Below are 21897 nucleotides of genomic sequence, written 5' to 3' on the forward strand. Positions count from 1 at the left end.
TTACTCACTCACTCGCCCGCTCGCCGACTCACCCACTCACCCACCCACTCGCTCACCCACTGACCCACTCGCCCACTCACTCGCTCACCCACTCACTCGCTCACCCACTGACCCACTCGCCCACTCACTCGCTCACCCACTCACTCACCCACTCACTCGCTCACTCGCCCACTCATCCACTCACCCACTCACCCACTCACCCACTCACTCACCCACTGACCCACTCACCCACTGACCCACTCACCCACTGACCCGCTCGCCCACTCACCCACTCACTCGCTCACCCGCTCACTCGCTCACCCACTCACCCACCCACTCACCCACTCACCCATTCACTCACCCATTCACCCACTCACCCACCCACTCACTCACCCATTCACTCACTCAACCCACTCACCCACCCACTCACCCATTCACTCACTGACCCACTCACCCACTGACTCACTCACCCACTGACCCACTCACCCACTGACCCACTCACCCACTCACCCACTCACCCACCCACTCTCTCTGCTCCCTCCCTCCCCTCCCTCCCTCTCCCTCCCTCCCTCCGCTCTCTCTGCTCCCTCTCTCGCCTCCCTCGCCTCCCTCACCTCCCTCACCTCCCTCACCTCCCTCCCTCACCTCCCTCGCCTCCCTCCGCTCTCTCGCCTCCCACCGCAGGATGGACGACTGCCCCCCCGCGTCGACGAGCCTCCCGCCCGCGACCCACGACCCGCCCAGCACCCGCACCTCCATCGGCTCTGCGGCGACGCCCTCCGACGGCTTCCTGGCGGCTCTGCTCCGCCCGGCCCCGGGCGGGCCGACGGGCCCCCCGGCGGGCCGAGGGGCGCCCCCCCGGGCAGGCCGAGGGGCGCCCCCCCGGGCAGGCCGAGGAGCGCCCCCCCGGGCAGGCCGAGGGGCGCCCCCCCGGGCAGGCCGCCCTACGAGCGAGCGGACGGCCGCGCGATGGAGGAGAGCGGCGTGTGAGAGCGCCGCTCGCAAGGCAGCGGCGGCAGCGGCGGCAGCGGCGGGGCTCGGGCCTCGGGGCGAATCCGGCGCGGTCCCGTCGGCATCGCCCCATCGCCACTTCCCCGTCTCGTGCGCCCGATGTTAGGAAGCCAACTGGAGGTAGAAGTTTCCGCGACTGCAAGGATCCGTACTCTTTGGTTCGTTCGGTAAGGTCACGATTGAGAACCAAGTTCTCTGGAAGTGATTCTCGTGTTTGGTTTTGTTGTCCTTCCAACGCACCGTCCGATCAGCACGGCCGACTACGCGCGGTGCGAAAGAAACTCCACGCACACGCGCGCGCGCCATTTGAGTTGGTCTGTCGGCAAAAAACCGGAATGTTGACGTCGCGAGCGCAAACTCCGACAATATGACACGTGATAATTGGTTCTTTGCCCTTCTATCTGGCAACAAAACTGACACCTTTTTGCCAGATAGAAGGGTAAAGAACCAATTATCATATTTTTACTGGCAAATGAGGTCCCCATAATATGACACGTGCGACGTGTCGCTGGAGATTACCGCCTGCGTCGTCGTCGTCGTCGCCGCCGCCGCCACCGCCGCCACGTGTTTAACAAACGCGTAGTTCTCGCGTGAGCGGAACTTTAGTAAAATTTGGCGCGTGAAAGACGGACGCGTAGGCGTTGGACAAAGTTTGTTTTTCTATGCGGAGGCAGAATGGAGTTGCGCTCGTTGCTTTCTCGCGCCAGACGCCCCGTCTCGTGTAGCAGCGGCCACTTGGTGGAGCGGGGGGCGGGGCGGGGGGCGAGCGAGAGAACGCAATTGGTTGGCAGGGGTATTTGAGAATAGTTGTACGTATACACTTTTTTTTTTACGATGCTTTTCATCGTAGAGAATGTAGCGCTCCCGCCCCCCTCACCCCCTCCTCACCCCCTAGTGCAATAAATGTTATTGGCGCGAATCGGTAAATGGTATTCTTAGGTTTTTTCGGTAAAGTCACTGTGTAGGTAAAACATCTAAATTAATAAAAATAAATAAAATAAAACAAAAATCACGACGTTTCGGAGGCAACACAAGTGTCCGTCATCAGGTGGGACCGTGATTTTTGTTTTATTTTATTTATTTTTTATTAATTTTGATGTTTTACCTACACGGTGACTTTACCGAAAGAACCAAGAAGATTATTTTATTATGTTTAATTTTTATTATTTTATTATTTCCCTTCTACGTGATGACTTTACCGAAAGAACCAAGAAGAGAAAAGTTTTTTTTATTCGAAAAATAATTTTTCATTTCCAGCAGCTTGCTGGGGTGGCGCCCAGCGCCCCCTGGTGGACCCACTGTGCCTGTCTTGACAAGAACGAGCACTTTGGGACCGTCCATAAATGACGTCACGCAATTTTGGACCCCCCCTCAAATATGACGTCACAAAGCTCTGCCCCCCCCCCCCCCCCCAAAACCATATTTCCATTTTGAAAATGAAACATGCTTCAAATCGCTTTAAACTGTTGTCGTTGTAGTTGCGTATTAAATGTGGCGATGCACTCTGATGTTGTAGGAGAAAACATGCATTAAAAGGAGGCGTTGGAAAGCTGAAATTTAGCATAAAATTCGCTTGAAAAGATTCAACTTCTAACTAAAACTGCAGATGTTCAGACTGATATATTGAAATGCTCTTATAATAATAAAATATTTAAAGCTCTTTTAACTATTAAAAATACTTGAAACTTTGTAGTAGAACGAAGCTAAACGGAGAGTACAACTATAAGAATCGTATATTCATTTCACAGAATGAAAGGCCTTGATAGAATCATTAGAATCAAAATGTTTAGTAACAATCATTCAAAAAATTACTAAAAGTATGCTTCTCAATTCTCCCATGGAGAAGAAAAATGTTCCTTCGTGGAATAAATAAAAGGTGACCTTAGCAAATTAAAATAATAAAATAGTTAATCATGAAAATTAAGTAAAAAAAAAATTTGTGTTATAACGCTTCTATTTAATTCACATTTATTTAAAGTCGCGAATTTTGATGTGTGTGACGTCACATTTCTCAAACCCCGCCCCTCCCCCCCGGGTGCGTGACGTTACATTTCTCAAACCCCGCCCCTCCCCCCCAGGTGCGTGACGTCACATTTCTCAAACCCCTCCCCCCCCGGGTGCGTGACGTCACATTTCTCAAGCCCCACCCCCCCGGGTGCGTGACGTCACATTTCTCAAACCCCGCCCCTCCCCCCCCCGGGTGCGTGACGTCACATTTCTCAAACCCCGCCCCTCCCCCCCAGGTGCGTGACGTCACATTTCTCAAACCCCTCCCCCCCGGGTGCGTGACGTCACATTTCTCAAGCCCCACCCCCCCGGGTGCGTGACGTCACATTTCTCAAACCCCGCCCCTCCCCCCAGGGTGCGTGACGTCACATTTCTCAAGCCCCTCCCCCCCCCGGGTGCGTGACGTCACATTTCTCAAACCCCGCCCCTCCCCCCCGGGTGCGTGACGTCACATTTCTCAAACCCCTCCCCCCCCGGGTGCGTGACGTCACATTTCTCAAACCCCGCCCCTCCCCCCCGGGTGCCTGACGTCACATTTCTCAACCCCGCCCCTCCCCCCCGGGTGCGTGACGTCACATTTCTCAAACCCCGCCCCTCCCCCCCAGGTGCGTGACGTCACATTTCTCAAACCCCGCCCCTCCCCCCCCAGGTGCGTGACGTCACATTTCTCAAACCCCGCCCCTCCCCCCCAGGTGCGTGACGTCACATTTCTCAAACCCCGCCCCTCCCCCCCAGGTGCGTGACGTCACATTTCTCAAACCCCGCCCCTCCCCCCCAGGTGCGTGACGTCACATTTCTCAAACCCCGCCCCTCCCCCCCCCGGGTGCGTGACGTCACATTTCTCAAACCCCGCCCCTCCCCCCCAGGTGCGTGACGTCACATTTCTCAAACCCCTCCCCCCCCGGGTGCGTGACGTCACATTTCTCAAGCCCCACCCCCCCGGGTGCGTGACGTCACATTTCTCAAACCCCGCCCCTCCCCCAGGGTGCGTGACGTCACATTTCTCAAGCCCCTCCCCCCCCCGGGTGCGTGACGTCACATTTCTCAAACCCCGCCCCTCCCCCCCGGGTGCGTGACGTCACATTTCTCAAACCCCTCCCCCCCCGGGTGCGTGACGTCACATTTCTCAACCCCCGCCCCTCCCCCCCGGGTGCCTGACGTCACATTTCTCAAACCCCGCCCCTCCCCCCCCAGGTGCGTGACGTCACATTTCTCAAACCCCGCCCCTCCCCCCCCAGGTGCGTGACGTCACATTTCTCAAAACCCCGCCCCTCCCCCCCCCGGTGCGTGACGTCACATTTCTCAAACCCCTCCCCCCCCGGGTGCGTGACGTCACATTTCTCAAGCCCCACCCCCCCGGGTGCGTGACGTCACATTTCTCAAACCCCGCCCCTCCCCCCCGGGTGCGTGACGTCACATTTCTCAAGCCCCTCCCCCCCCCGGGTGCGTGACGTCACATTTCTCAAACCCCGCCCCTCCCCCCCGGGTGCGTGACGTCACATTTCTCAAACCCCGCCCCTCCCCCCGGGTGCGTGACGTCACATTTCTCAAACCCCTCCCCCCCCGGGTGCGTGACGTCACATTTCTCAAGCCCCACCCCCCCGGGTGCGTGACGTCACATTTCTCAAACCCCGCCCCTCCCCCCCGGGTGCGTGACGTCACATTTCTCAAGCCCCTCCCCCCCCAGGTGCGTGACGTCACATTTCTCAAACCCCGCCCCTCCCCCCCCCGGGTGCGTGACGTCACATTTCTCAAACCCCGCCCCTCCCCCCGGGTGCGTGACGTCACATTTCTCAAACCCCTCCCCCCCCGGGTGCGTGACGTCACATTTCTCAAGCCCCACCCCCCCGGGTGCGTGACGTCACATTTCTCAAACCCCGCCCCTCCCCCCCGGGTGCGTGACGTCACATTTCTCAAGCCCCTCCCCCCCCCGGGTGCGTGACGTCACATTTCTCAAACCCCGCCCCTCCCCCCGGGTGCGTGACGTCACATTTCTCAAACCCCGCCCCTCCCCCCGGGTGCGTGACGTCACATTTCTCAAACCCCGCCCCTCCCCCCGGGTGCGTGACGTCACATTTCTCAAACCCCGCCCCTCCCCCCGGGTGCGTGACGTCACATTTCTCAAACCCCGCCCCTCCCCCCGGGTGCGTGACGTCACATTTCTCAAACCCTCCCCCTCCCGGGTGCGTGACGTCATTTACGTGCTCACGATTCCTGCGCGCCCATTGGCTGCCAAATTGGGCCAATCGGCGAGCTCCTTTTCCAACGCGTTCACCGATGGCCGCACGCATTTCGCGGTTCGTGAAGCCTCAGGCGAAACTCGCCTCCACCGTGCCCAGAGTTGTTTAGACGAGCAGCAAACAACGCACAAACAACAACAAACAACAATAATAACAACAACAACAGTGTCAAGACTACTCGAGAAGAACGGCCTTTCCCCCCCCCCCACCCCGGTGAGCAGGCGGAGCTCGGCCGCCTTGAGTGCGTCTCCCTCGGCAGGGGCTTCCAGGCAAGGCGGGGGGGTGCGGGGCTGGGGCTGCGGCCTTGTCTGAGAAGCGCACGCGAGAGGAATCTCGTTTGTTTTGTAAATGTTTGGTGTCTTTGTTCGATTTAAAGCTTCTTTCGTGACTGCAGCAGGGATTCATCTTCTTCTTGGTTCTTTCGGTAAAGTCAGCGCGTAGAAGGGAAGTAATAAAATAATAAATATAAAACGTGATATAATACAATTTTAAAAATAAAACATAATAAAATAATAAAAATAAAACGTGATATAATACAATTTTAAAAATAAAACATAATAAAATAATAAAAATAAAACGTGATATAATACAATTTTAAAAATAAAACATAATAAAATAATAAAAATAAAACGTGATATACAATTTTAAAAATAAAACATAATAAAATAATAAAAATAAAACAATAAAACGTGATGGAATACAATTTTAAAATAATAAAAATAAAACAATAAAATAATAAAAATAAAATATAAAATAATACAAATAAAACATTGAAGTAATAAAAATAAAACAAATTAATAAAAATAAAACAATCAAATAATAATAAAAACATAATAAATAAACGCACTTAAATAATAAAAAATTTACACAATAATATTTAATGTGGCGCTGCTACACCCTGATGTTGATGGAATGTTGTGTGTGAGGATTGTTCTACGTGGAAGAGATCATCTAATGGCACGTGAACACACATTAAATATGTATTCTTCGGTGTTTTCGGTAAAGTCACCGTGTAGGTAAAACATCAAAATTAATAAAATAATAAAATAAAAATAAAGATCACGACGTTTCGGAGGCAACACAAGTCTCCAGCACAAGTCTCCGTTGCCTCCGAAACGTCGTGATTTTTATTTTATTATTTTATTAATTTTATTAATTTTGATGTTTTACCTACACGGTGACTTCACGTAGGTAAAACATCAAAATTAATAAAATAATAAAATAAATTTATTTTATTAATTTAGATGTTTTACCTACACGGTGACTTTACGTAGGTAAAACATCAAAATTAATAAAATTAATAAAATAATTTTATTTTATTAATTTTGATGTTTTACCTACGTGACTTTACGTAGGTAAAACATCAAAATTAATAAAATAATAAAATAATTTTTTTTTATTAATTTTGATGTTTTACCTACGTGACTTTACGTAGGTAAAACATCAAAATTAATAAAATAATAAAATAATTTTTTTTTTATTAATTTTGATGTTTTACCTACACGGTGACTTTACGTAGGTAAAACATCAAAATTAATAAAATAATAAAATAAATTTTTTTTTATTAATTTTGATGTTTTACCTACGTGACTTTACGTAGGTAAAACATCAAAATTAATAAAATAATAAAATAAAATTTTTTTTATTCATTTTGATGTTTTACCTACACGGTGACTTTACGTAGGTAAAACATCAAAATTAATAAAATAATAAAATAATTTTTTTTTTTTTTTTGATGTTTTACCTACACGGTGACTTTACCGAAAACACCTAAGAATATGATTCCTTGCAGTCACGAAAGCTTCAAGTCTAGAGTTAAATTAAATATGGTTGTAAAAGATCTACTGCATATACCGACACGCTGTGCAGTGTACTCAACACGTGCCACGCGAGGCTTTGTGATACAGCTCCAGCTCGAGACATTGCACCGTTCCTCGTGAATTATCAATTCATCTCCCAAGTCACGTGCAGTCTTTGCACGGCATTATGGGTCAGATGATTGTCTGCCACCATTAAGCAATTGGTAATGAAATATTTAATTTGTTTTCCCTAAAAAGTGTAAAATTTTGGAATTTTTTTTCCACGAACATTAATTGTCACGCACAACGAGTCTGTGTGCAAAATGTCAGCTCGATTGGATCACGGGAAGTGGGTTAAAAAACGACCGAAAGATTTGCACGGTCCTAAGCAAGCAAGCAAGCGAACTTAATATAAAGGATTTAAAAAAGAGCATTGCCCAATTTAAGGAACGCGAAATTGCATTCAACAAAGGGGCAAACGTGTTACGTTGAACTGGCAATTGCATTTACGTAGAAATTGCGTTTCACATAAGCATCACATCCAGCTCCTATATTTGTAATATATTGGTTCCATCTGCTTCATATATAGGAAATGTTTTTTTTTATTTAAAGCATCATGATCATGCATTACTGCTACAATGCCTAAATAAATACATTAATTTCCTTTAAATTTGTGGATAATTTAAAAAAATGCAATTAATACATACTTTAGCTCCTTAGTATTAGTTAGACTTTGTACCTTTAGTATAGTTAGACTTGTACACCACTTATTTAAGATGTAAGATTCCTATATGTTGAATGTACGCACCTACCTGCCAAAGTAAATTCCTTGTCTGTGCGAACTTTCATGGCGAATAAAACCCTTTCTGATTCTGACATGGCCATGCAAGATCTGAAAGTGACGTGTGTAACGGCAGTCACATGCCTATCACTTGATTGATTGCAGTTTTACGTTAGGGTTAAATGTAGATGCATTATCTTCTTGGTTCTTTCGGTAAAGTCACGTATTGCTTCCCTTCTACGTGACTCTACGTGAGTTTACCGAAAGAACCAAGAAGATGAATCCCTGCAGTCACGAAAGCTTTAAATCGAAACATAAAAATGTTTTAATTTTATTATTTTATTACTTCCATTCTACGTGACTTTACCGAAAGAACCAAGAAGATGAATCCCTGCAGTCACGAAAGCTTTAAGTCGAAATGTAGATGCATTAATCCCGATTTGCTTGTGATCTCTAAGTGGCAGATAATTCGTTGTTCTACCAAAACACCAGTCCACTGACTTTGGCGAATGAGTGGCTTCGCCTTGACCTAACGAATGCGCCTGCTATAACCCTGACCGGACACCAAACTCCCTTGTTGATTCACAATCAACGTTTTTGGGTTTAGATCGCGTTATTTATAAATGTGTCGTAACCCTCCACCACCCGACACGGCCAATCAGTAAAACAGTGTCACGTTGACAAAAGACAAAATTGTTTGCTGCTTTAGCCCCCACACCGGTGTGTGTTGAAGCGTGAAACCACAACATTTACAATTTGAGTAGCGCTGTGACGTTTCGCTGGTAATTACATCCAGCAGCATCATCGAGCAATTCGCCAGAATCTTGAGGGGCTCTGCTGTGTCTCCCGTTCTTATATAGAGCAGCAGCAGCAGCAGGGTGACCTCATCGTTAACTCATTGTAGCACAATGTCCACAGATTTTTATTTTGTTATTTTGCAGCCTGAAGACGAAGCCCCGTGCGCCGCTAGCACCGCCGATGTCGCAGTCCGAGACTGAGCCCCCCAACTTAGACCCACCAGACCTCGGTGGTGGTGGTGCTCTCCCGGTGGAGAATGTGGAGCTCGGCGTCATTCTGCCGGGTGGTGAGCGTCACGTGTCTCGTTTCCACGGCAGGTGCGTGTCACGTGTGCCCGGCGTTGAGCGCTTGGACTTACACACGCACGCACTCGTTCCATTCCCGCGGAGATCGAGCGATGGATCGGTAGGGGGACGTAGGGATGTATACTCTTGGTTCTTTCGGTGAAGTCACGTAGAAGGGAAGTAATAAAATAATAAAAATAAAACATAATAAACATAATTAAAAAAATAATTCTCACGACGTTTCGGCTACAACACACGCAGCATCATCAGAGTTGTTTCTTTTTGTTTGCATTTTGACTGCTTGTGTTGTGGTTATTGCAAACATGATGCCTTGTATAAAGGTGTCAGTTTTTGTACCAGTTGAAAGGGTAAAAACCTATTACTACTACTATGTCCTGTGCGGGTTCACAGTTTGACGTTGACGTGAGCTGCGGTCTGTGCTGCTGCTGTTGCCACGTGTTGCTGTGTGGTGCGGTGCGAGCAGCAAGCCGGTGATGGACGTGCTGGTCGTGCTTTGCGGCCGCTACCGCTTGAGCCCTGCCGGCCACACCCTGGAGCTTCTCTCGAGGGACGACGCGTCGCCTCTGCGGTACAAGCCCCACACGCCCCTGGGGGCCCTTGGTGCGGGGACGGCGCTAATCAAACCTCGGCCCGCCAGCGACGACCGACTCAAGAAGCCGACGCAGCCTGTCGTTGTCCCGGAGGTAAAGCGTTGAGTCGGTGGCGTGGCCTCGTTGTGAATAGATTTTGACAGTCGAACACGCTAACCCTGTTGGACGACCGACTCAAGAAGCCGACGCAGCCTGTCGTTGTCCCGGAGGTAAAGCGTTGAGTCGCTGACGTGGCCTCGTTGTGAATAGATTTTGACAGTCGAACACGCTAACCCTGTTGGACGACCGACTCAAGAAGCCGACGCAGCCTGTCGTTGTCCCGGAGGTAAAGCGTTGAGTCGGTGACGTGGCCTCGTTGTGAATAGATTTTGACAGTCGAACACGCTAACCCTGTTGGACGACCGACTCAAGAAGCCGACGCAGCCTGTCGTTGTCCCGGAGGTAAAGCGTTGAGTCGGTGACGTGGCCTCGTTGTGAATAGATTTTGACAGTCGAACACGCTAACCCTGTTGGATGCACGACCAACACCGGCAGAACCGGCCCTAGACCTTTGGGGGCCCTAAGCAAAATTTGGTTGGAGGCCCCTTTGATGTGTGATTTTTTTCACCCACTCGCTAGCAGTGACTCTAGGGGGCCCTCTGCTGGCCACGGGACCCTTTGCAATTGCAAGGGTCGCTTAGTGGCTGGGCCGGCTCTGGACACCGGTAATCAAATCAATCGCCCAACCACCCCATGGATGGCAGGGTCTCGCACCGCCCTGCTACCGTTCCGCCCTACAGGCGGCAATAGGGCGGAAACTGAAAGTCTAACACCCACCTACACACACCGCTTAACGTTCTGGACGTCTCTCTACGTCCCAGGTCGAGAAGTCGCACTTCAGGTTCGACCCATGCGCTGGCTCAAGGAAGGAATGCTTCAAGGTCGAGCCAGTACGCTGCACCCAAGGTATAACGTTACAACATCCCGGGTCAAGGAAGCCATTGCTTCCCGGTTGACGCGTGTACTGGGCAAAAAAAAAGTCTCACTTCAAGGTTGCCCCAGTATGTAAATTTTTTTTGAAAATATGTGAAATCCACGTGGCACAAACAAAAAATGCGCTGCTCTTGCCCAGAAATAGTTCACGCGTACAACCCCCACATCATTCTTTGGTTGTTTCGGTAAAGTCACGTATAAAGATAAAATAATAAATTAAATAATAGCATACTACGACGTTTCGATTGCAACACAATCAATCATCATCAGGTATAAATGAAATAGCGACAAAAAATCTAACCAGAAAACTATAGACAGACATATAAGCAGACAGACATCACCAAGATACACAGAGAGAGCAATCTTGATGATATCTGTCTGCTTATATGTCTGTCTATAGTTTTCCGGTTAGATTTTATGTCGCTATTTCATTATACCTGATGATGATTGCTTGTGTTGCAATCGAAACGTCGTAGTATGCTATTATTTAATTTATTAATTTATCTTTAGATGTGACTTTACCGAAAGAACCAAAGAATAATTCCTGCAGTCACGAAAGCTCCAAAATTAAGATTTAACCCCCACATCTCCGAGGCCACCCGTGTATGTACAAAATGGCGTCCCCACGGTTTCCCCCGCGCGCCCAAAATGGCGTCCCAGCAGCCCTCACTGAGGACCACCACAGACATTACATGTCACCCGTTAGCACCCACTCGCATTTCCGACGTGGCGTCTCCATCCTAAAACCGTGCACGTCGGCCATATCGGGGGGGGGGGAATTTCCATGTTACCACCCCACCGCCTTTCCGACGCGCGTCACAACCAGTAGCACGTGTCGGCCGTATCGGGGGAATTTTAACCCAGTCTCTCTCCAAGACTCGCATCGCAGCATATAGCTGTACCGACCGAGCTGAGACGACCCAGTCTCTCTCCAAGACTCGCATCGCAGCATATAGCTGTACCGACCGAGCTGAGACGACCCAGTCTCTCTCCAAGACTCGCATCGCAGCATATAGCTGTACCGACCGAGCTGAGACGACCCAGTCTCTCTCCAAGACTCGCATCGCAGCATATAGCTGTACCGACCGAGCTGAGACGACCCAGTCTCTCTCCAAGACTCGCATCGCAGCATATAGCTGTACCGACCGAGCTGAGACGACCCAGTCTCTCTCCAAGACTCGCATCGCAGCATATAGCTGTACCGACCGAGCTGAGACGACCCAGTCTCTCTCCAAGACTCGCATCGCAGCATATAGCTGTACCGACCGAGCTGAGACGACCCAGTCTCTCTCCAAGACTCGCATCGCAGCATATAGCTGTACCGACCAAGCTGAGACGACCCATCGTTCACACGCCCCTACTCGCAATGCAGCCCCTGGCTGCATGCGATCGAGCGGAGGGAGCAACGACAGACAGGAACCCACTGGTCCTGCCAACCAAAATCCCTATGACATTAACGACGGGATTTCAGCACCCAACTCAAAAGCAACTCACAATAAAGCTCCCTGAGCCTCAATGTCACTGTTTCAGACACGCCACGGAGTGTCTCGAACTCCGGGCCGTCAGTTCAAGCCGCCAGCCACAGCATGACGGGACCACAACTCATGTCAACACACAACCATAAGAGGGGCATTCTGTGCAAAATCTTTGCCCCAGATAAGCGACAGCCAGCAGCACAATCCAGTCGCTGGCCCCATATGTCATCGTCACAATCTAACGTTCCGTACCAAGGAACACAACAATGCACCTCACAACCCGTATCCGTGCAGAGAGACATTATATGCTGTACGTACAGTCCGCACATCGCGATCGTGAGAAAAGCCCCATACAATAAACACATCGTTAACAAATGTGGCACATTGCAATCGCACAACAACAACAACAAAAATGTAGATCTGACCAACAAAATAAACCGATGTCACTGCGAGCTAATAACACGGCAACCCGGGTGACGTTGAAGGGCCTCGGAACCATGAACAATGTGGATGCTCTGTAGAGGTTTACTTTAAATGTATGTACACAAGTATGGTGTCATATTCATGTTCATATCAACGTTTACTAAACACCTCAATCATTTTGGAACGTGTATTAAAATAGTACATCTTTTGCAATTTAAACTTTATAGGGTTTCATGTGTCGTACAATTAATAACAAGTATAACCCGTAAAAACAAAGTTTTTCACTATAAATCCTTTATATGCGTGGCATCGGCTAGAGTCCTCTCGTCCTCTGGCTTGAGATGGCTGCCACCTATGGGTCAGATGATTGTCTGCAGTATTAAACAATTGGTAATTAAATATAATATTTTAGTTCTAAACAGTGTAAAATTTTGGAAAAATCTTTTCACGAACATTAATTGTCTCGCACAACGAGTTTGTGTGGGAAATGTCAGCTCGATTGGATCACGGGAAGTGGGTTAAAAAACGACCGAAAGATTTGCACGGTCGTAAGCAAGCAAGCGAACTTAATATAAAGGATTTAATAAGTATAACCCGTAAAAACAAAGTTTTTCACTAGAAATCCTTTATATGCGTGGCGGCTAGAGTCCTCTCGTCCTCTGGCTTGAGATGGCTGCCACCTGTGGGTCAGATGATTGCATTGCACCATTAAGCAATTGGTAATTAAATATAATATTTTTGTCCTAAAAAGTGTAAAATTTTAGAATTTTTTTTCACGAATATTAATTGTCTCGCACAACGAGTCTGTGTGCAAAATGTCAGCTCGATTGGATCACGGGAAGTGGGTTAAAAAACGACCGGAAGATTTGCACGGTCGTAAGCAAGCAAGCAAGCGAACTTAATATAAAGGATTTAAAAATAGACCACGTACTGAAAGGCTTAATTCATTTAACTTTGTATTGCATTTGCAAAGCTACGGCCAATTCACCGCGTGTCATCCCCGTTGCGATATGCATATTCACGCTCAGGCAATGAAACCATCACCTGTGGACGTATTGAGTGGCTCTCTTTGCGTTACAGAGCTGAGCCATGGCCTTCACGACAACACCGACCTTCCTGCGAAAAAAACGAAAGGGCTTTTCAGCTTCCTGTGGCCAAAAAAAAAGAAGGTGAATACGTAACTAGCTTCTTCTAGCTCTTTTGGTTATTCTAACAACTCCCCCCGTGTGCATTGTTGAGTGTTTGCTGTCTTTGCTTACCTGTGTGTCATGTCCTCTTTCTGCTGCTATGGCTTTCCCAGAGTGATGATGATGATGATGTTTCCGAGTGTGGTTCCAACAGTTCAATGCATGGTGACAGTAGGTCTTAATTGGGTGGCCTTCATTTCAAAAAGGTTGCTAGCCACCGCTTTAAGACATCGAGTCGGCAAATGCAAAGTTCTTGACGTCACATAGTCCCAGTTGATGCAAGCCGAAAGCACTTGCAGTTGTATTTGTAAACACCGGCGAACTGTATTCTTTGGTTCTTTCGGTAAAGTCACGTATAAAGATAAATTAATAAATTAAATAATAGCACACTACGACGGTTCGATTGCAACACAAGTAATCATCGTCATCAGCTATAAAATAAATAGCGACACAAATCTAACCATAAAACTATAGACAGACACACAAGCAGACAGACATCACAAAGACACACAGAGAGAGAGAGTAACACGTATCGGCACAGAGAGAGAGAGATCGTCTCTGTGACGAGGCCTTGATTCCAAGAACACAGGATGAGATGTTACTATCCTTTGTGCAAGCACTTCCAAGAGTTCATGAACAGCGAGCCTCGTGAAATTTGGGGAGCGCATCGTCAGCAGTGAACCTTTGGTTCCTAGAATGTTTTGGCCTTTCACACGATACACCCTCCCCAAAGGCGGCCAGCGACAGGGCGATCAATCCTACGCTTGCGTCCCATTCCCAATTAGTCACATGAGTTGCCTTGTTGTTGATAGCCAACAATAAGAGTTGAGTAGGTGAGTGAGTAGGTGAGTGAGTAGGTGAGTGAGTGAGTAGGTGAGTGAGTGGGTGAGTGCGTGTGTGAGTATGTAGGTGAGTGAGTAGGTGAGTGAGTGAGTAGGTGAGTGTGTAGGTGAGAGTAGGTGAGTGAGTAGGTGTGTAGGTTCAGATTCCAAGAACACAGGATGAGATGTTACTATCCTTTGTGCAAGCACTTTCAAGAGTTCATGAACAGTGAGCCTGGTGACATTTGGAAACTTATCATCAGTAGTGAACCTTTGATTCCTAGAATGTTTCGGCCTTTCACACGATACAGCCTCCCCAAAGGCGGCCAGCGACAGGGCGATCAATCCTACGCTTGCGTCCCATTCCCAATTAGTCGTAGGAGTTGCCTTGTTGTTGATAGCCGACATCCCGTGGGACTATGCACGGCAGGGGCGTCCTCCTCCCTGAGTCAAGCATTGTTGACTTAGATTTTTGTCGCTATTTCATTATAACTGATGATGATTGCTTGTGTTGCAATCGAAACGTCGTAGTATGCCCTTATTTAATTTATTACTTTATCTTCATACGTGACTTTACCGAAAGAACCAAAGAATAATTCCTGCAGTCACGAAAGCTCCAAAATTAAACACTGGCTAACTCGTCAATGTTTTCCACAGACCTCCATGCCCGGAACACCATTAATGGGGCAGCAGCAGCAGCAGCATCAGCGACCAATGAGCATGCCGTGCGTGCCCTCCCCTATGCCGGGCACACTGCCCAGTGGCGGTGGCGGCGGCGGCGGCAAGCAGAGAGCCCCAGGAGCCCCCGTCTCACCCACCAACCCCCTGGCCACCATCCCTGAGGACGAAGAGCCGGACAAAGACAACGTTCCGTCCGTCCCTCCCGGCAGGCAGGAGAGCGGTTTTGAGCTGGTGTGTCGCGATCGCTTGCAGGCGACGCGTTCGTTTTGCACGAATGTTGCATGCATACAGTGCAGTGTACATTTCAATTCGAAGCGTGTGCACACGCTTAACGCCAAGATCAACGTGGGCCTCTCCAGTTTGTTGTTTACAGAACATGACACAAACTGAGACTGAATTTCGATTTAAAGCTTCTTTCGTGACTGCAGGGATTCATCTTCTTGGTTCTTTCGGTAAAGTCACCGCGTAGAAGGGAAGTAATAAAATAATAAAAATAAAACATAATAAAATAAAATAAAAAATAAGCCGAAACGTCGTGAGAATTATTTTATTATGTTTTATTTTTATTATTTTATTACTTCCCTTCTACGTGACTTTACCGAAAAAACCAAGAAGATTTCATACGATGTTTAAAATCACAAATGCCACACCAATTATGCCCCGTAAATATTTCAGAAAACGGTTATATTACCACAGTGCATTTGCTTTTCACGAAAGCTTTAAGTCGAAATGTAGATGCATTATCTTCTTGGTTCTTTCGGTAAAGTCACGTATTGCTTCCCTTCTACGTGACTCTACGTGACTTTACCGAAAGAACCAAGAAGATGAAACTGAGACTGGTGCAGTTTTAAGTCCAAATTTCAGTGTACGTGTCGTAGCTTCCGGGAGACTTGGACGACGCAGTTGGAGGCACACTTGTTTATTCAGCGCAAAGTACAGAACAGGCCGAGATGTACGGCACTCGAAGGGGTATCGGCCCAATCTTGATTTTGGAGCTTTCGTGACTGCAGGGATTATTCTTTGGTTCTTTCGGTAAAGTCACGTGTAAAGATAAAGTCATAAATTAAATAATAGCATACTACGACGTTTTGTGCACAAACAACGCAGCACGTCACCCAGTCAGTCAGCCTCAAGACACGCTCCGGTGGTAAACCTCCGTTGCATTCTTCGTGCTGTTTGAGAATGTTTTTATTATTTGATTTATTTCACCCTTTAAAAAATTAACCCGCAAAAACAAAGTTTTTCACTACAAATCCTTTATATGCGTGGCATCGGGGTGGCTAGAGTCCTCTCGTCCTCTGGCTTGAGATGGCTGCCACCTATGGGTCAGATGATTGTCTGCCACCATTAAGCAATTGGTAATTAAATATTTTTTTTAAATTCCCTAAACAGTGTAAAATTTTTGAACATTTTTTTCACGAAAATTAATTGTCACGCACAACGAGTCTGTGTGCAAAATGTCAGCTCGATTGGATCACGGGAAGTGGGTTAAAAAACGACCGAAAGATTTGCACGGTCGTAAGCAAGCAAGCAAGCGAACTTAATATAAAGGATTTAAAAAAGGTAAGAACTTTCTAAACCACTAACATTGTACTTTATATATAATCGGTACAATCTTGATTTTGGAGCTTTCGTGACTGCAGGGATTATTCTTTGGTTCTTTCGGTAAAGTCACGTCTAAAGAAAAAATAATAAATTAAATAATAGCATATTACGACGTTTCGATTGCAACACAAGCAATCATCATCAGGTATAAATGAAATAGCGACATAGAATCTAACCAGAAAACTATAGACAGACACGTGTAACAGGTTCCGGAGACACTTGTAGAGGTAACTTCTTTATTACAACACAACACTCCAACAGTCCTGGTACTCTGCTACAGCTTAGGTACACAGCCTAGATACACTACTCTGGCTACGCTCCGGAACTCGCCCTCACAAGGTCGTAGCGTCGGGAGTTCCAGAGTCCCAGCGCTGGCTCTCGCAGCATCCCAGGGTCTTCAGATGGCTGGTCGTGGGTCTTGGGTCTTGAGTTACAACTGGGGCCGATCGTCCAGGGAGCTCCGCTTATATGCCCAGTCCCCAACGAGGGGTGGGGCCGTGTGCGCCACCAGACATCCCACAGAGCACACACAGCCCCCCCCGTTGGTGGCGCCCAGAGGCTTAAGCGTCTGGACCCCCTGGGAACCCAGCGCCTGGCGCCCAGGGGATTACGCGTCTGGACCCCCTGGGAACCCAGCGCCTGGCGCCCAGGGGATTACGCGTCTGGACCCCCTGGGAACCCAGCGCCTGGCGCCCAGGGGATTACGCGTCTGGACCCACCTGGGAACCCAGCGCCTACAGCAGCCCCTCCCTTCTTATGTCACTACACATGTAAGCAGACAGACATCACCAAGATACACAGAGAGAGAGCAACACAGGCACAGAGAGGGGTGATCGTCTCTGTGGCGAGGCCTTAAATTGACAGAGGGGGGCGGAGGCAGAGAGAGGGAGGGGGTAGAGAAAAAATGTACGTGTCAATGAGTACGAAGAGACGCGTAGAGAAGTACGCAGGCTTAGAGGGAGACAGAACACACTAAAATTAAATAACCTCGCAAAGTATCGAAATGTTATGTAAAACGACACGGAGAATAAGTGTATCGGCCCCTTCACCCGTCTAACTGGGAGATCAACGCTCTACGTCGCAGCTAGCCTACTCCCAGGTCCTCCACTAGCGGGCTAGGGGAGGCTAGCTGACCCAGCCCTGGCCAAGCTGGGATCACGGCACCCTGAGTCCCCAGACCGGCCCCGTCACCCGTCTAACTGGGAGATCCCATGATCTCTAACCCAGCTAGCCTACTCCCAGGTCCTCCACTACCGGGCTAGGGGAGGCTAGCTGACCCAGCCCTGGCCAAGCTGGGATCACGGCACCCTGAGTCCCCAGACCGGCCCCGTCACCCGTCTAACTGGGAGATCACACTATCTCTATCCCGGCTAGCCTACTCCCAGGTCCTCCACTACAGAGCTAGGGGAGGCTAGCTGACCCAGCCCTGGTCAAGCTGGGATCACGGCACCCTGAGTCACCAGACCGGCCCCGTCACCCGTCTAACAGGGAGATCCCACGATATCTATCCCGGCTAGCCTACTCCCAGGTCCTCCACTAGCGGGCTAGGGGAGGCTAGCTGACCCAGCCCTGGCCAAGCTGGGATCACGGCACCCTGAGTCCCCAGACCGGCCCCGTCACCCGTCTAACTGGGAGATCCCATGATCTCTAACCCAGCTAGCCTACTCCCAGGTCCTCCACTACCGGGCTAGGGGAGGCTAGCTGACCCAGCCCTGGCCAAGCTGGGATCACGGCACCCTGAGTCCCCAGACCGGCCCCGTCACCCGTCTAACTGGGAGATCACACTATCTCTATCCCGGCTAGCCTACTCCCAGGTCCTCCACTACAGAGCTAGGGGAGGCTAGCTGACCCAGCCCTGGTCAAGCTGGGATCACGGCACCCTGAGTCACCAGACCGGCCCCGTCACCCGTCTAACAGGGAGATCCCACGATATCTATCCCGGCTAGCCTACTCCCAGGTCCTCCACTAGCGGGCTAGGGGAGGCTAGCTGACCCAGCCGTGGCCAAGCTGGGATCACGGCACCCTGAGTCCCCAGACCGGCTCTGACAAGAGCATCGGCTCTGGGCTCTGGGGGCCACGCCACCGGCTTGCCCTGGTCGCTCCTGAGAAGGACGGCGATTCAGGGAAGTCCCAGGGCCTATCTAGCCGCTCTTCTTGCTTCGCTGGTTAAGGCTGAACACTGAACCCCGAGCCCTCCGGCTCACCGCCTCGTATAGCAACTCCCCCACTGAGGGGTGGGGCCGTGGGGGATCCCAGCTCCGTGTCAGCCCCCCAGGCTCAACGGTGCGGACGTGGATGTAAGCGCCTCTCGGCGTACGGGCAATACCACGCCCAGTGTGTTTGTTAAGCCCTCCGTGACACCTCTGCACATGCATACAGTACAGTGTGCATTTCAATTCGAAGCATGTGCATGCTTAATGCCAAGATCAATGTGGGCCTCTCCAGTTTGTTATTTACAGAACATGACGCAAACCGGAGGTCGCAAACGGGTTTTGATTCCTTACCCGTACCCGGCCGCACCAGGGTCGCAAACGGGTTCCCGTACCCGGCCATACCCGTACCCTACCCGTACCCAGCCGGGTACGGGTAGGGTACGGGTATCGGGTACCCGATTGCGACCTCTGGGATGAAGCCATGTTGCAAATGCGCGGGTGGGTTGATTCTAGGAACTTGAATTGTGAGAAGAGACAAGACGTTGGGAAATGAGTGACAAACGGCTACTCACCAGTGACTCACGGCCTACCCGTACCCGTACCCTACCCGAAATGAGTGACAAACGGTGACTCACCGGTGACTCACGGCCTACCCGTACCCCTACCTGGCCGCACCAGGGTCGCAAACGGCTACCCGGCTACCCGTGACTTTACCGAAAAAACCAAGAAGATGAATCCCTGCAGTCACGAAAGCTTTAAATCAAAATATTATATTATTATATTATAGTATAATATTATTTAAATATAGAATAACATTATTTTGATATTTTATTATTTTATTTTATTATATTTTTATCATTTTATTATTTCCCTTCTACGTGACTTTACCGAAAGAACCAAGAAAATGAATCCCTGCAGTCACGAAAGCTTTAAATCGAAACATAAAATGTTATATTTTTATCATTTTATTATTTCCCTTCTACGTGACGACTTTACCGAAAGAACCAAGAAAATGAATCCCTGCAGTCACGAAAGAAGCTTTCAATCTAAATCTCTCACCAACTTTGTGTTTCTTGCTCAGAGCTCTCCAGACCAGCCGCGCCTCGCACCGGAGACCAGAAGAAGCCAGCCGCCCGCTGCACCGTTGGCCGCATCTTCGACTGAGGCCACCACCGCCGCCGCCGAATCGACACCGCCATCGTCGCCACCCCCGAGATCTGCCCCAGAACATTCCTTGGCGGCGTTCTCGCAGCCCGGATCCTCTTCTCCTGTGACGCCGAGCGCGGAGAAGCAGCGTCGAAGGCGGAGCAGCTCCACAGGTGAGCTCTCGCGTGCTCACATCTTCAACTTCGAGTTTTGTTATCAAGCGCTCTAATATTTTGATTTAAAGCTTTCGTGACTGCAGGGATTCATCTTCTTGGTTTTTTCGGTAAAGTCGTCACGTAGAAGGGAAATAATAAAATGATAAAAAAATATATATGTAAAATAAAATAATAAAATATCAAAATAATGTTATTCTATATTTAAATAATATTATACTATAATATAATAATATAATATTTCGATAAGTCACGTAGAATGGAAATAATAAAATGATAAAAATAAAAAATATATTATTAAATAAAATAATAAAATATCAAAATAATGTTATTCTATATTTAAATAATATTATAATATAATAATATAATATTTTGATTTAAAGCTTCTTTCGTGACTGCAGGGATTCATCTTCTTGGTTTTTTCGGTAAAGTCACGTAGAAGGGAAGTAATAAAATAATAAAATAAAACATAATAATAAAATAAAATAAATCTCACTTTATTATGTTTTATTTTTGTTATTTTATTACTTCCCTTCTACGTGACTTTACCGAAAAAAACGAGAAGATGCGCTCTTATAGTTGTATCCATACAAGACTGATTAATTTTTTTGCGATGGAGCGCTTTTGGCTATGTTCAAATGTGGGAATTTTATCTTGGGTAATGGATGAAGCCGATTGGTCGGGTAGCGGAGATCTTTTTGGTCCCGCCTGCTATGTATGGCAACGTGATCGTTTTGATCGGAGTTTCAAGTGGCTGTTTCTGTGCGGTGGGAGAAACAGCTTGGCGGATGGTGCGGTCAGAGTCTCCGTTCATCTTGAGGGCCCGATGTACGTGTCTTAATTCACCGGCCAGGTGGTGTTGGTCAGAAATGCCATGAGCTCTGTGGTATAGCGTTTTGATGAGAGAATTCTTTTGAGATGGGTGGTGGTGGGAGTCAGGTTTCAAGTAGGAATCTGTGTGGGTGGCTTTCCTGTAGACAGAATGTCCCAAGGATCCGTTTGGTCTCCTCTCAAATAGAATATCTAAGAATGGTAGTTTACCATCTTTCTCCACTTCCATGGCGAATCTGATGGATGGGTGTCTGGAATTGATGTGGTCCAAGAAGTGGTTCAATGCTGGGAGGCCATGTGGCCAAATGACTAAAGTGTCATCCACATACCTCTTCCACAGGCAAGGACGCAGGGTGGATGTCTGGATGGAGTCTGATTCAAACTTTTCCATGAACATGTTGGCTGTCACTGGTGACAAGGGGGAGCCCATAGGGGTACCCTCATTCTGTTTGTAGAAGGTGCCATTCCAGGTAAAATAAGTGATGGTGAGGCAATGCCTAACCAGCGCAGGTACATCCGAATTCAATCCATGTTGGAGCAAGTCCTCAATTATTGTTAGGGTGTCAGGTACTGGGACTTTGGTGAACAGAGATACTACATCAAAGCTGTCGAGGATGTCATCAGGAGATAGTACCATGTCCTTGACCATAGAGACTAATTGGGTTGAGTTGAGAACTGCCGAAAAAGTCTTGCCTGTGAAGGGAAGCAGAGTATCTGATAGAAACCGGGCCAGTTTGTAGGTAGGAGAGTTGATCGTCGACGCGATGGGTCGTAGCGGGGTGCCTTCTTTGTGGATCTTGGGAAGACCGTAGAGTCTGGGAGGTCTTGCCGCCGATGGTTTTAGAGAGGGACGTTCGCTCGGTTCGATTAGGGAAGTCGAACTCGTGATGATGCTGTTGGTTTTTGTCGTTAGGTTTTTA

At 48.5% G+C, this 21897-nt stretch overlaps 1 protein-coding gene across 1 annotated transcript in view; it reads left to right on the forward strand.

Moving 5' to 3' along the window:
- Positions 1-20202, forward strand: part of LOC133362847 (cordon-bleu protein-like 1) — a 20898-nt gene extending 696 nt beyond the window's left edge. The window contains exons 2-8 of the mRNA XM_061581789.1: positions 664-1080; positions 8759-8932; positions 9384-9603; positions 10371-10455; positions 13461-13549; positions 15046-15300; positions 19909-20202. Of these exons, the coding sequence (XP_061437773.1) occupies positions 664-1080; positions 8759-8932; positions 9384-9603; positions 10371-10455; positions 13461-13549; positions 15046-15300; positions 19909-20202 (1534 nt within the window). The remainder of the gene's footprint in view (positions 1-663; positions 1081-8758; positions 8933-9383; positions 9604-10370; positions 10456-13460; positions 13550-15045; positions 15301-19908) is intronic.
- The last annotated feature ends 1695 nt before the right edge of the window (positions 20203-21897 follow it).

This window comes from Lethenteron reissneri, unplaced genomic scaffold, assembly GCF_015708825.2.
Source record: "Lethenteron reissneri isolate LAM-NWPU_2019-01 unplaced genomic scaffold, ASM1570882v1 scaffold_1630, whole genome shotgun sequence".
Lineage (NCBI taxonomy): Eukaryota > Metazoa > Chordata > Hyperoartia > Petromyzontiformes > Petromyzontidae > Lethenteron > Lethenteron reissneri.